Source organism: Sceloporus undulatus, chromosome 7, assembly GCF_019175285.1.
Source record: "Sceloporus undulatus isolate JIND9_A2432 ecotype Alabama chromosome 7, SceUnd_v1.1, whole genome shotgun sequence".
Lineage (NCBI taxonomy): Eukaryota > Metazoa > Chordata > Lepidosauria > Squamata > Phrynosomatidae > Sceloporus > Sceloporus undulatus.
In genome coordinates this window covers 15731469-15743994 of record NC_056528.1, presented here as the reverse complement: position 1 = coordinate 15743994, position 12526 = coordinate 15731469, and the positions used below count along the sequence as shown (strand labels likewise).

General features: G+C 43.0%; 1 protein-coding gene across 7 annotated transcripts in view; it reads left to right on the top strand.

Annotated features, from left to right (window-relative positions):
• LOC121936315 (voltage-dependent N-type calcium channel subunit alpha-1B-like) overlaps window positions 1–12526 on the top strand; it is a 167238-nt gene that overhangs the window by 125802 nt on the left and 28910 nt on the right. For 3 of the 7 annotated variants that reach the window (XM_042478450.1, XM_042478447.1, XM_042478449.1), the window contains 7 exons: window positions 4372–4468; window positions 5647–5807; window positions 6026–6163; window positions 7049–7250; window positions 7356–7520; window positions 7867–7977; window positions 8246–8329. In XM_042478450.1, the coding sequence (XP_042334384.1) occupies window positions 4372–4468; window positions 5647–5807; window positions 6026–6163; window positions 7049–7250; window positions 7356–7520; window positions 7867–7977; window positions 8246–8329 (958 nt within the window). Of the gene's footprint in view, window positions 1–400; window positions 413–4371; window positions 4469–5646; window positions 5808–6025; window positions 6164–7048; window positions 7251–7355; window positions 7521–7866; window positions 7978–8245; window positions 8330–12045; window positions 12052–12526 lie in introns of all 7 variants that reach the window. The other 4 variants (XM_042478448.1, XM_042478446.1, XM_042478444.1 and 1 more) reach the window with 3 other exon arrangements.

The window sequence follows — 12526 nt, the reverse complement described above, 5'->3', positions numbered from 1 at the left end:
TATTGGGGGTAAAATGCCAGTCCACTTCATCAGGTAGGTTAAGAAGCACTGAGCCCATGAACTTTGCAATCCACACTAATGGATTTTGGATTCAAGCCTCTGTTGGTTCAAAATGATCACCTTACTCTCCGACAATGCTGCCTCTGAGCTGGTTGGTTTACAAAGGACACAAGCTTTTCTTGGTTACACAGATCTGAACATCTGTTTTTGCTATGCATGCACACAGTTCTTTCACTCCCTGTATAGCTTTGGGGGGGGGGGAAGTTGGAGGGAGGCTTTACTTGCTGTTATGTTCTGTCTGTTTGCTTTCGGGGTTGTTGTGTGGGTGTGCACTTTTTCTTTCTTTCCACTGACACTGTGCTCTCTCTTTGTCTTCCTCTTGCTGGGATCTTCTCTGTAGGAGTTTCATGGGGTAATACACTCTTGTCGTCCCTTGCGCCCTTGTTATTGCCTGCCACGTGGCCACTACCCCCGCCATCCATGTTAACACTCATTGCCTGACCTCACCCATGCCACCATTGCACATCACTGCCTTGCCTTGACTAACCGGTTTCATTTTGCCCACAGGTTGCTTAAGCTAGACTAACAGCATCACAGCACAAAGCCATGCACTTGGAGTGGCATGTGCAGGGTGGTTTTTTTTTGCAAGCCTCTGATGAGGATCTCAAGGCAGTGGCAGACAAATGTGGAGGCTAGCGGTTCTCCAGAAAGTCTCTGATGCCAAGCTGCAGGAGGTTTGGCATGAGAACAGACACTTGAAATTGGTCCCAGAAACGGAGCAGAAGCTAGTGCCTGGATTGGAACCAGGAACTTACAGTTCAAAAGATTGTGCATGAATTCACATGACAGAGAAGTCGCAAAGAATTAGAAAAGGAATGCAAACCACCAGCTTCCCATCCCTCCTTTGCTTCAGCTGGCTTACAAGAGTTTGCTACTGCAGAGATGTGTTTATAATATTAAGGGAGGACTATCCAGCTAGACTAGGCCCTTGCTCTTTATTCATGCGGCATCAGTTTCATGTGCCCTGTGCAGAAAAGAATGCACCACAAGTGTAAAGAACACTCTTCAGTTTCAAGTGGCACACAAAATTACTTTCCGATTAAGTTACACAGCCATAAATCCCAAATAAAAGTTGTTAAATGTGTGGCCTTATGCAGTCACTCAAAAAACCCTGAATGCCAAAAACCTTGAATAGTTTTGCAAGACCAACTTTTATATCTTTTTCTGGAGAGAAAGGGACTCCATGTTAAAAAACAAACTTTGGCGCATTACAGACCTCCCAAAAGGGGCGGTCTCATGCCACTGCCAGTTGCTGCGTCCGGGAACCGCAGCAGCCAAACCGCGCAGTTCCTGGGTGCAGCAACAAAGAAGCACCAAAATGGTGCTTCTTCCTGGGCCCCGGAAGAGGCGTTGCAAGGCGTGAAGGGCACACTCATGGTGCCACTTCCGGTCTGCACGTCCGGACGCTGTGCGTCTGCTATGTCAAAATGGCAGCGCCCATCTGTATGCAGCGCCGCCACCATTTTGATGTAGTCATTACGCATGAGGGGCAAGACGCATCAGGAATCGCCGCCCCTCGTGCGTAATGACGGTGCTTCATGGGCCCGTCTGTAATGCGCCTTCGATTCTGAAAACACTTGGTTGCTTACTCCAAGGAGTACACTTTGCTCAGGGAAGGCTATATTTTGCATAAAATTTCTTTTGTGTAAAATTCAAGTACATTTTCAGCAAGAAAAATCCTACAGTGTGAAAAACCACTGAACATTTCCTTCCAAACTTTTATTATTTCCCCTAATAAGGAGAAAACTTTTGAAATCAATCATTCTTTTAAGCTAACATGAAATAAGTAATGATTTATGTCCCTGCTGCCCAGTAACCTGAGCGTTCTCCAAAAGAAAATCTATCTATTGTCAGTCTTTTCAAAGCCTTCCCAAACTTAGTTCATGTTTCTATGTTCTTGTACATTAAAGAGAGAGGGCTAGATTTTTGTTCTTGTTGCCCGCACGAATCTTCTCCCTCTTTCTCCTCTTGCCTTTTTTTCAAGACCGAAGATTGTGTCTCACTGCATTTGCTAGAGATGAGTCAGTGTTTTATTTTATCCTCGGGTCAATAGCAATCCCTCTCTGTGCATAAGAGGCCAAAGCATAAGGTCTCCTTAGCTTGCTAGCAGATTGTCTAGATTAAGTAATGTGTGCGCTTTCTGACAGTTAGGGAGCAGACACTGGCCTTGGCAATTGCAATAAGGGGCAACAAAAGCCTGTCAGATCACAGCTTATTCCAAAAGGGCTGTATTTGCTCTCCTAGGAACCACTTTGAGCCAGGATGCTATCCTGGAAAAGCTCTGTAGACTAGGAAAGGAGGAGGAAAAGAGGAACGAACCCTCTGTCTCTTGTTACTCAAAGCAAAGAGCATCCTTTAGCGAAACACCTGTGCATAAGATGTGTAGTATCTCCGCTACTGTCACACACTGTGGCAACTGGTGGCTCCATGCTATCTCCCAAGTAGCTTTGGCACCTTGGATAGTTCCAAAATCTGGAATGCATTCATCGCCTCAATAACATGGAGGCCGCTAGCCACCATTGGTCAGACCTCCACCAAGGATAAACATCTGCATAAGTAACATAAATAATAAATCTCTAGAAGCATGTATTACTATGTACTTACGACATGGTTCAGCATAGTCAAGAGTGGCATGCCATCTTAAGCGGAAACCAGAAAGATAAGGGAGGGACCAATGCTGTCATGTTTGGGAACAGAGTCTGCTCTTCCTATGAACCCACATAATATTTTACTCTGGACCTCCCCAACCGAGTGTCCTTACAAGTCCCAGCATTGGCTATTTTAGTTGAGAATCAAGTGAACCAAAGTCCAGTACATACAAAGGGCTCCAGGTTGAAGGGTAGGATGGCTCTATTGTTTGTTGTGTGCCTTCAAGTCATGTCTGATGTATGGCAACCACCTGAGCCCTTCCATTTACATTGGATCTTTCAGGGTGCGGCTAGTGCACTGAAAAACCTCCCTAATGAAAAAGTATTATGACTCTATTGTCCCATCTTCTTCCACTGAGCACTTGTCTGGTGTAGTTAGGCATTTTAAACTCTGGACTTAGTGGACTTTCTGGTATTTGCAAGTACTACTTCAAAATGTGGTGCATCCGCTTTGCTGCATTTGGGACCTTCTGGCTGGGACCCTGAACCTCAGCCCCAAAGTCCTATGTTGGTTCCACTAACCAAAGCCAGGATGATGGATGAGGAGCACCTTCTTGCTGAAGATACGTTTTCCCCTCTTGCTTCCATTTTGTGAATGGGGTTTCATCTATAGTCCAAGCATGGATGGCAAGCATAGGCTATAATATGTTTCAGTAGTTGGCATATGCTGAAGCATCTCAAGAACATCACCTGATTGGGAAAAGGAACCAAAAGTAAAATAAAATGATACAGTTGAGTATCTCTTATCTAAAATGCTTGGGACCAGAAGTATTTGGGATCCCCCTCCCCAGATTTTGGAACATTTGCATGTATATCATGAGATAGCTTGGAGATGGGACCCAAATCTGAACATGAAATTCATTTATGTTCCATATGCACCCCATAAACATAGCCTTGAAGGTACACTGAGCATCAGAAGGCAAAGGTATGACTGTCTCAGGCACCATTGTGGACAGTTTTGGATCTTGGAATATTTTGGATTTTGGAATTACGGATAGGGGAGACTCAACCTGTACTAAAAAGACGTGGTATTCTCTCTCAATTAAAGCAATTAGGTTTCTGGAAATGGGTTACCACTCATTTTATTTGTTACAAATAAAACTCCCATTGCCTAAGTGCTTGTCAGCCATCCCTCTGCCTTTGCATTTATTGGCTGGAATGTCCGAAGGTGGGGAAGATGGGGCGAAGCTCTATTTGCATGTTTCTAAGGAACTTCTTTTCTACGTCTCTCTTGGGGTGTTGACCATCAAATCTGAACATTCCAGGAATGTTAGATTGTCCGACATTAGATATTGTAATGTGGTGGCGATTCCTGATAGCTGACCCCTGTCCCACCCCAAGATCTGCTTTCTGCTTCTTTTCTGCACGACTCTTGTCAGGAAAAGAAGGGTCGTCTGTATTTTGCTGTGCTGTTACGCTGCATTTGATAGCCTTCCCTAGTCTGGTGTCCTCTAGATCTCCTGGACTAAATATCCCAAATGTCTGTGATGGGAGATGTAGTCCAACACCTCTGGGACGGCTGATCTAAAGGGACTGGGATGGGTATGATGTGTGGAGGGCAGGGATGTTAATCTCATCTAGTGGAGAATTTTGTTGGCTTTGGACAGAGTCCTTCAAGAACCAAAGGACTCCCTTTTGTTGCTCTTTGTGTTCTCTCTTGCAGAGGTAACAAAGGGAAAGATATCAACACCATCAAGTCCCTGAGAGTGCTGAGGGTCCTTCGGCCCCTGAAGACCATCAAGCGCTTGCCGAAATTAAAGGTAGGATGTGGTTCTCATTTTGTAATACTGTCCACTTGGAAACATCTTTAACAACTTGGCTCCTTTACCCCAGAATCCCCTAACCATCATGGCGCTGCTGTCTAAAACTTTCGGGAAGCTGTAGCCCCCAAAGTAACTTTCCTAAGGTTGGCTTGATGGCCTTCCCTGCACATTGGAAACCTAGGCTGGGATTGTAGGCACTCTGAGGCATTAGAAACATGTTTGCTTTTGTAAAACATCATGTCCATTGATAGGACTACATAAATAACAGTAGCTGCACAGAAACCTTCCTTTTTCGTCTGCCAGAAAGGCCCAAGGAGAACTCTGCGTTAAAGCTGTTCAGCTAAATGCAGCCTGGATAACATTCCTTTTTGGCTGGTTTTCCTGTGTCCGTGTGTTGCCAAGATATAATATTATACTCATATAAGTATGCGTCAATAACCAGTGGGGTTCGGCTTTTCCTCTGTTCTGTAAAGTGCTTGAAGATTGCAAGCCAACCCTATAAAACAGTGGGATGGGAAAGGAGAAGAAAAATCCATATAATCCTATAAGTAAATTGTGAACACTTTCTCCCAATATAGTGGGTGCCTTACACCCCTGTGCACAATAAGTGAGGGAATCGAAAGGTTTGGGGAGTAACCAAAATGATCAGGAAAGGGGTGTCCAAATGAGGACTGAGTATAGACAGTGGTTAGAAAATGCTGGCATCTAGCTGTTCTCCTGCAGCTGGATGCAAAGAAAAGGCAACCTCTGCAGGGACTTCCAGATGACCTCCAGACGCCTGCCATTATGTATCATGCTTTAGAAAAATATCTGAAATGGCTGGATTTGGGGGGCTGCAACTGAGAAAAGGTAGGTTTGGGGGGAGATTTTGGTTGCCGCACGGTTGATAGTGAATTCGGACCTCTGCAATGTGAGATTATTGAGTTATGATGGTGTATGTCCAACTAACCCCATCATAATTCATCAATAAGATGCCAATGTTAGAATGCCAGATAGGGCTGCCATTAGAAGTTTTACCTGAATTACTGTCCATCACCAAGTCAGATGCTGATACCAATCCTCCAGTCCTTCAGGTTTTTAGGAGACAAGGAGGACTGTCAATAAAGTGTGATCCAGGAAGAGTTGTTTTCTCTTGGATTCTGAACTCACTCTCCATCTTTCTTTCTCTGGTGCAGGCTGTCTTTGACTGCGTGGTGAATTCCCTGAAGAACGTCCTCAACATCCTCATTGTTTACATGCTCTTCATGTTCATCTTTGCCGTCATTGCTGTGCAGCTCTTCAAGGGACGCTTCTTCTACTGCACGGATGAATCCAAAGATCTGCAAAAAGATTGCAGGTGGGCAGAATGAACCTGGTCATGGCTGCAAGAGAAATGGCTTTCAGCATTTCCCCCAAAGCATGGTTCCTTAGGGGAGAGCCCTGGGGTATATTTGGAACATGTCCTCTTTAGATCAGGAGTGGGCAAGGTGTAGCCTGCAAGACATGTCCATCTAGGAGCGTTCTGAATTTCCTTGCTGTTTGGTTTAATTGAATTCTGTGTCTCCTTTCCTCTAGGGGTCAATATCTAGCTTATGATAAGGATGAGGTGGAAGCACAGCCCAGGCAATGGAAGAAATATGAATTCCACTATGACAATGTCCTATGGGCTTTGTTGACCCTGTTCACTGTCTCCACAGGAGAGGGCTGGCCGACGTAAGTTTGGGGTGACTCCTTCAACCTTTGAGGATGGCCATCTTTGTCCTTTCATGCAGTCTTGTAAAGGCAAGAAAGAGGAGGATTTTGTAATGCATCATGATTGACCTTCACCTTTGGAGGAGAGAGCAATGGGGATATCAAAAGGAGCTGGAACAAAGATCCAAATTCCTCTAGCTCAGTGATTCCTATATTCTTCCTTTCCAGCTGTTTTGGACTTCAACTTCCAGAATCCCAGGCCATTGGCCATGGATGGCTGAGACATCTAGGAGCTGAAGTCTAAAACACTTGAAGGTCTAGCTGATACAGGAAGTATGGAATGAAAAATGGAGGTGACAATTGGGTTGGATGGCAATTAAGAGAGGGAAGAAAATAGCCATTAAAGGATTAAGTGTTTAAAGGTTGTGTCAAAGATGTTCTCCTGTGAGCTAGACTTTTACATTAAGTCCTCATGGTTGTTGAAAACATCTGAAGCACCAAGAGCCCTGGGTTTGTTTTGATACCTCTGCTTCTCTATCCAAGATTCCCTGGACATTAGTTGAAGCATGATTGTCCACTCTCTTCTGACCTACATACCTAGGCTGCTTTAGAACATCTTGACGTTATGTAATCTTTCCTTTAAAGAGGGGAATCGCCTTGCGATAAAGGCAGAGGAATGGTAAAACTTCAAAATGCCATTCTTCTGTTGGTTTCTGAACTAAACATTATATATATTAAAAGTAATAAGAGAGCAGCATAAAATCACAACATCTAATCAAACCATTTACATAACTTAGGGCATCAATGAAATAACTCATTAAAATCATGGGAAGTGTCAAAGCCTTAGTGCAGATTTGTTACTTTGGAGAAGTGTTTGGCTATTTTTCCATGTCTCCGCATTCTCAGTGTTCTGAAACATTCTGTCGATGCCACCTACGAGAACCAAGGCCCGAGTCCTGGGTACCGAATGGAGATGTCCATTTTCTACGTGGTGTATTTTGTCGTCTTCCCCTTCTTCTTTGTGAACATCTTTGTCGCCTTGATCATCATCACCTTCCAGGAGCAGGGGGACAAAGTGATGTCGGAATGTAGCCTTGAGAAAAATGAGGTACCGCTTCAGATTCTGGTATTATATGTATACAGCACCTTGGCAATGCTGTTCTCCATCTCTAGGTGACTGCTGAGTCTCCATCTTCTTTTTCCCTTCTTGCAGAGAGCCTGTATTGACTTTGCCATAAGTGCCAAGCCCTTGACCCGCTACATGCCTCAAAACAAGCAATCCTTCCAGTACAAGATGTGGAAGTTTGTGGTCTCTCCTCCTTTTGAATACTTTATCATGGTCATGATCGCCCTCAACACCATTGTGCTCATGATGAAGGTGAGTGTCTTTTTGGGGTGGCTACTTGGACATCGCCCTCAAAGTATGCAGCTCAGAGCTTGGAGAAGTTACTTTGAAGGGTGTACTATATAACCCCGCCACCAACCAATACTCAGAAAACTCAAGATCAAGTTGGACTTGGATTTCTGTTCCTGTTGCAAATATTGCACAGCTAGGATTGGAAAAATGTATCTTCAGCAAATAAAGCCCTAAAAACCCACAAAAAAACCTAACTATAAAGGACTTTGTGACTTAAAAGAGGGAGGGAACAAGACAGAAAACACATAAATGGTGGTTGTAAGGTGTGCATTATCAGTAAACTGTGTTTTTCCTCTCTTCTCTTTAGTTCTACGGTGCCCCGGAGCCCTACGAAAACATGCTGAAATGCCTCAACATTGTCTTTACATCCATGTTTTCACTGGAATGTGTGTTGAAGATTATTGCCTTTGGCGCACTGGTATGGGCTGCTTTGCTCCACTGTCCTCTATGTCTTTGTTCTTGTTGTGTGCGCCTTCATTCCTGACTTTTGGTGATCCCTAAGACAAACCTATCATGGGGTTTCCTGGGGCTGAGAGTGTGTGACTTGCCAAGGTCACCCATTGAGTTTCCATATTCAAGCCGGGCATTGAACTAAGCTTTAGAGGAGGCATTCTAGCCTCTTAGAATGAGGAGGTGGACATTTAAGTCCCTTTGAATGGTTCCTGATGTTGTTTTTTCTCTTGCAGAACTATTTCCGTGATGCCTGGAACATCTTTGATTTTGTCACAGTCTTGGGAAGTATTACTGATATTTTAGTAACAGAGATTGCGGTGAGTACAAATAGGGCGAGTCGGATTTCTTTGCAAGCAAAAGCAAAATACTGCCTGCACCCCAGTCCCCCCCAACTCCCAAAAATACACTGACCTATCCACCAAAAAATCATCATTGCTTGATGTGCTTCTCTGGAAAATACTAGGATGAACCTAAACTGCAAAGCATCACTAGGGGTATAATTTGAAGATATATCTTAGGAGGAAGTATATTATTAAGAGCTCTTGGATCAACTGGTCAAGACATACAATTCTACTATAGGGCCCATGTGGATATTACATTTAAAATAGGCTTTAATTCGAGTAAGGAATGGGAGGAGGCCATAGGAGTGCATGTCTTCTCCATAGCCTCCCATAGGCTTCTCTTCCTTTGTACATGTTTTCCCACTCTTCTTTACCACAGTCAGATATCACATTCCAAAACTGGGTTTGGTGTATCTTTAGTTTTATGTTAACCCCGATTAATGTGAATTCTCTCATGTGCAAATTCCCCTATTCTCCTTTGGCAAGCTTAGATATTATGTACCAAGACTGGCTTTGCAGTATGGATTTGGGATAGCCACAGTTGATGCCAACGTTTCCATGCACAAATGCTCCCACCTTTCTTTACCGTGGTTAAATGTTATGCTAACCAACTGGTTTTGACATTCCCATTGGTTTGTGTTAACCATGATTGATGCCAACCCTTCCTCCCATGTATAGCAAACCTTCCTTTACCATGGTAAAGCTTCCTTCGCCATGGTTTAACGTTGTGCCCACAGACTGGGTTTAATGTTCTCCTGGGTTTATGTTAATCATGGTTGATGCCAGTCTTTTCCTTCCCATGGACAGATTCTCCCATTGCCATGGTCAGATGTTATGCCAACATACCTGAGTTTGTGTTTAAATGTGGTTGATACCAATCTCTCAAATTCTCTTGTTTTCCTTTATGATGGATAGATGTTATGGCTCAAAGGTGGGTTTATACCAGACCTGGGACGGTTAGTTGTTGTTAATGTTAATTAATCACTGCTATTAATGTCTGTTCAGTATGGTACTTGTGACCTCTCAGGGCCTGCCAAAATGGCCAAGGGGACTCTACACAACTCACAAAGAAGCCTATGGAAGAAGCAGGGCTGCTTTTGATATCTTCCTCCTCTTCAACTGTGTTCCTCTGTTGTATTGCTAACTGGCTACACACCTCTTTGTGGTTCTCCCTGCCTTGTCAAGGAGAAATTTCATTTTAGTTGCTCTTTTCCTAATGCTCTTTCTCCTCTATATGACAACACATTTTGAGGAGTTCCTACATCCTCTGATCCTTGTTCTAAACCACACAAGGAACCAGAGGGTTACCCTGTGAGCAACATGAGACAATAAAGTGGAAAGTGGGTTGTAGGAGCATTGTTCACACTTGGGTATTGTTGGTTCCAGAACTGATTGATTAGTTGATTGATTGATTGATTGATTCAGTAGAGGAATGGTGTCAGATAACTTCTCTTCAGTAGCTTCCCTCCATCTACAAGAGGAGAGATGGGATATGCACACTCAGACTTTTTGCACACTATCGTGCATTTCTTGGGAGACCCATGCACGGTGGAATAACAGACATGATGAGCCCTTCATTGCTGTCACATCACCATCCATGGGGCTCCCAAGACATGCAAGATAGGAAATCTTGGTCATTGTGGAAAGTCATTGGCGGTTGTCAGCTCCCATGTCAGTGAGATGGTTTGGTAGGATGGTGGCTCATTCTGGGTCTTAGTCTGAACTTACCAGAACTGAATAAGATGCTGAACCTATTTTGGGATAGGGTCTGACACCTTGGATAATTTCTCTAAAATTAAGCATAAAGCACAGATCAGATTGACTATCCCATGGGGAGCCATGGGGACCACCAGAAATGGCTCTCAGACCTTACACCAGTCTTGAGAGTCTTCTGGAGCTGGCCATCTGTCCAAAGCCTGTACCTTGCCTGAATCATGAGATGCATAACCATCGGATGCGATTTTCAGATACTGTCCAGTAGAGGTTTTGTCCCCAGGAGGAAATGATTATATAGTCAGCCCTTCATATCCATGGATATGATGGATTCAAGCATCCACGGCTTGAAAATATTTTAAAAATATATAAATTGCAAAAAAGCAAACCTTGATTTTGCAATTTTATATAAGGGACACCATTTTACTATGCCATTGGATTTAATGGGACTTGAGCATCCATGGATTTTGCTATCCTGGTACCGAGCCCCAGTGGATACCAAGGCCCCACTGTATGCTGAATTGGTTCATTCACTCTTGGAGCAATAGACTGCATCAGCCATTTGTGATTAGAAAGAGGTGTTGTTGTTTTTCCACATTGTTAATGTACCAATGCCTCTCTGTGCAACGAATCTATGAACGGCGAGGGAAAACACCACTGGTTTGAATGTGTATCTCTTCCCGCTTCGCCAGCTTCCTCCTGAGTACTCTGTCTACACAACTTTGTGATACAGAGTTGTGTTGAACTTTCTTAGAGAGGTGTCAGCCATCCTTGGGAGACTGGCAGACTTCAGGACAATGGAGCTGGTTCATCTTTTGGGTATGGCTGTTCCAGAGTTTACGTCTTTCCCCCTCAATCCTAGGAATCCTTCTTGAACCAAAGAGATTAGTTTCCTAGACTAGTGGCTGCCTTATCATAAACTGCTCAGAAAGACCCCACGAAAATAAAGATAAAAGGGAAAAAATGTGTTAATAATTTGGCTTGTGTTTTTATTTCATAGTCGTGTTGTACACAATTTCCTTTGTGATTGCTTTGAATACTTTCCTTCCTCTTCTTTTTTATTTCTCTAGGCAAAAAGATGCATGCCAGTTTTCCTTCTCGCTTTGTGCGGCTTTGCAGAACGGATTTTGTTCCCAAAGCGGACTTTTAGGGTCGCAAAGCGATTACCAACTCATTCGTCAAATAAATTTCTAGCTGGTTCCTTGGCCACATTAAATCTGAATTGACAGGGACAACTTTTAATCAACTGAGACCTTTCAGGCTTTGTTCTAGTATGTTAGTGTCATAAAGAATGGGAAAAAATATTCAAGATGAGTGCTTTTTCCCCTCCTTATTTTTGCATTATTAACCTGTCAAGTCTCTTGCATGTTCTTCCGCGCCCTCAAAGAAACAAGGTTTTAGTGGCAGACGTGTTCATTTAAAGTGTATCGAGTCATTAAATTGATTAATCAATGACAAGTCGATGACAAATTGACCAAAATAGTAATAATAATTCTAAAACTGGCATCTCTACTTTTGCCTGGGAATAAAAAAACAAATGTATATATTGACCATAAAGATGTCTGTGAAGTGTCTCCGAATTTGCATTGTGATACGAAATGCAAATACTTGACTGTACTGTGTTTCCTTCCAGGTTTGTTCATTGTTAGAGAGGGAAAAAAAGTGACTGTTTGATAAGCATTTAATTTTTGGTCCCCGTACGATTTTTACTGCTTCTGGTCTTTGCTCGTCCGGAGGACTCATTTTCTCTCTCTTTTTGTTTTCTGTTTGTCTTTTGTTTATTCCCTCCACTTCCCTTCCTGCTGCATCACGCCATCCAATGAACATACAATGCGAACAAAATACATATATCCATCTCTCCGTCTGTATGTTGCGCACCTGATGGTCCAAACCAATGCCACATCCAAAAATTGTCTAAACTCTCAAAACCTTGTAACATAACCTTGCCAAATATTCATCCATGACAACATCACATATAGGACACGGTTGGTTTCATTGAATTTTTCCCCTTCAAATATATATATCTATATCTATATATATCTATTATATTTCAGTTTCTTGCTTATTATTATTATTATTATTATTATTATTATTATTTCCCCTTCTCTTGACTTGTTTTGCTTCACTTCTCTTTTAACCTTGTTTGAGATTTCTGACTGCATCAAGTGGGGAAAAATCAAAAAAGCTTCCCTGTCTGTCTTTCCGCAATGTGGCTCATGACCGGATTTGCTTGTCCCCACGTCTTTCGGTTGGCTACTTGGTAATTGGAAGTCAAACCACTGTTACCAGTAGTCGCCTTTACTCTTGTCTCTGTATGAGAGGGGAAACTCACATCTGCATTCTGCAGTTAGCAGATAAAGAGGATATTTTGCAGGCATTGCATGCTGAGATGTTCTTGGAAGCTGATGTTTGCAGCTAGTGATGGCTAGCTTGTTGTTTGTACTCAAGTCGTTTCCATTT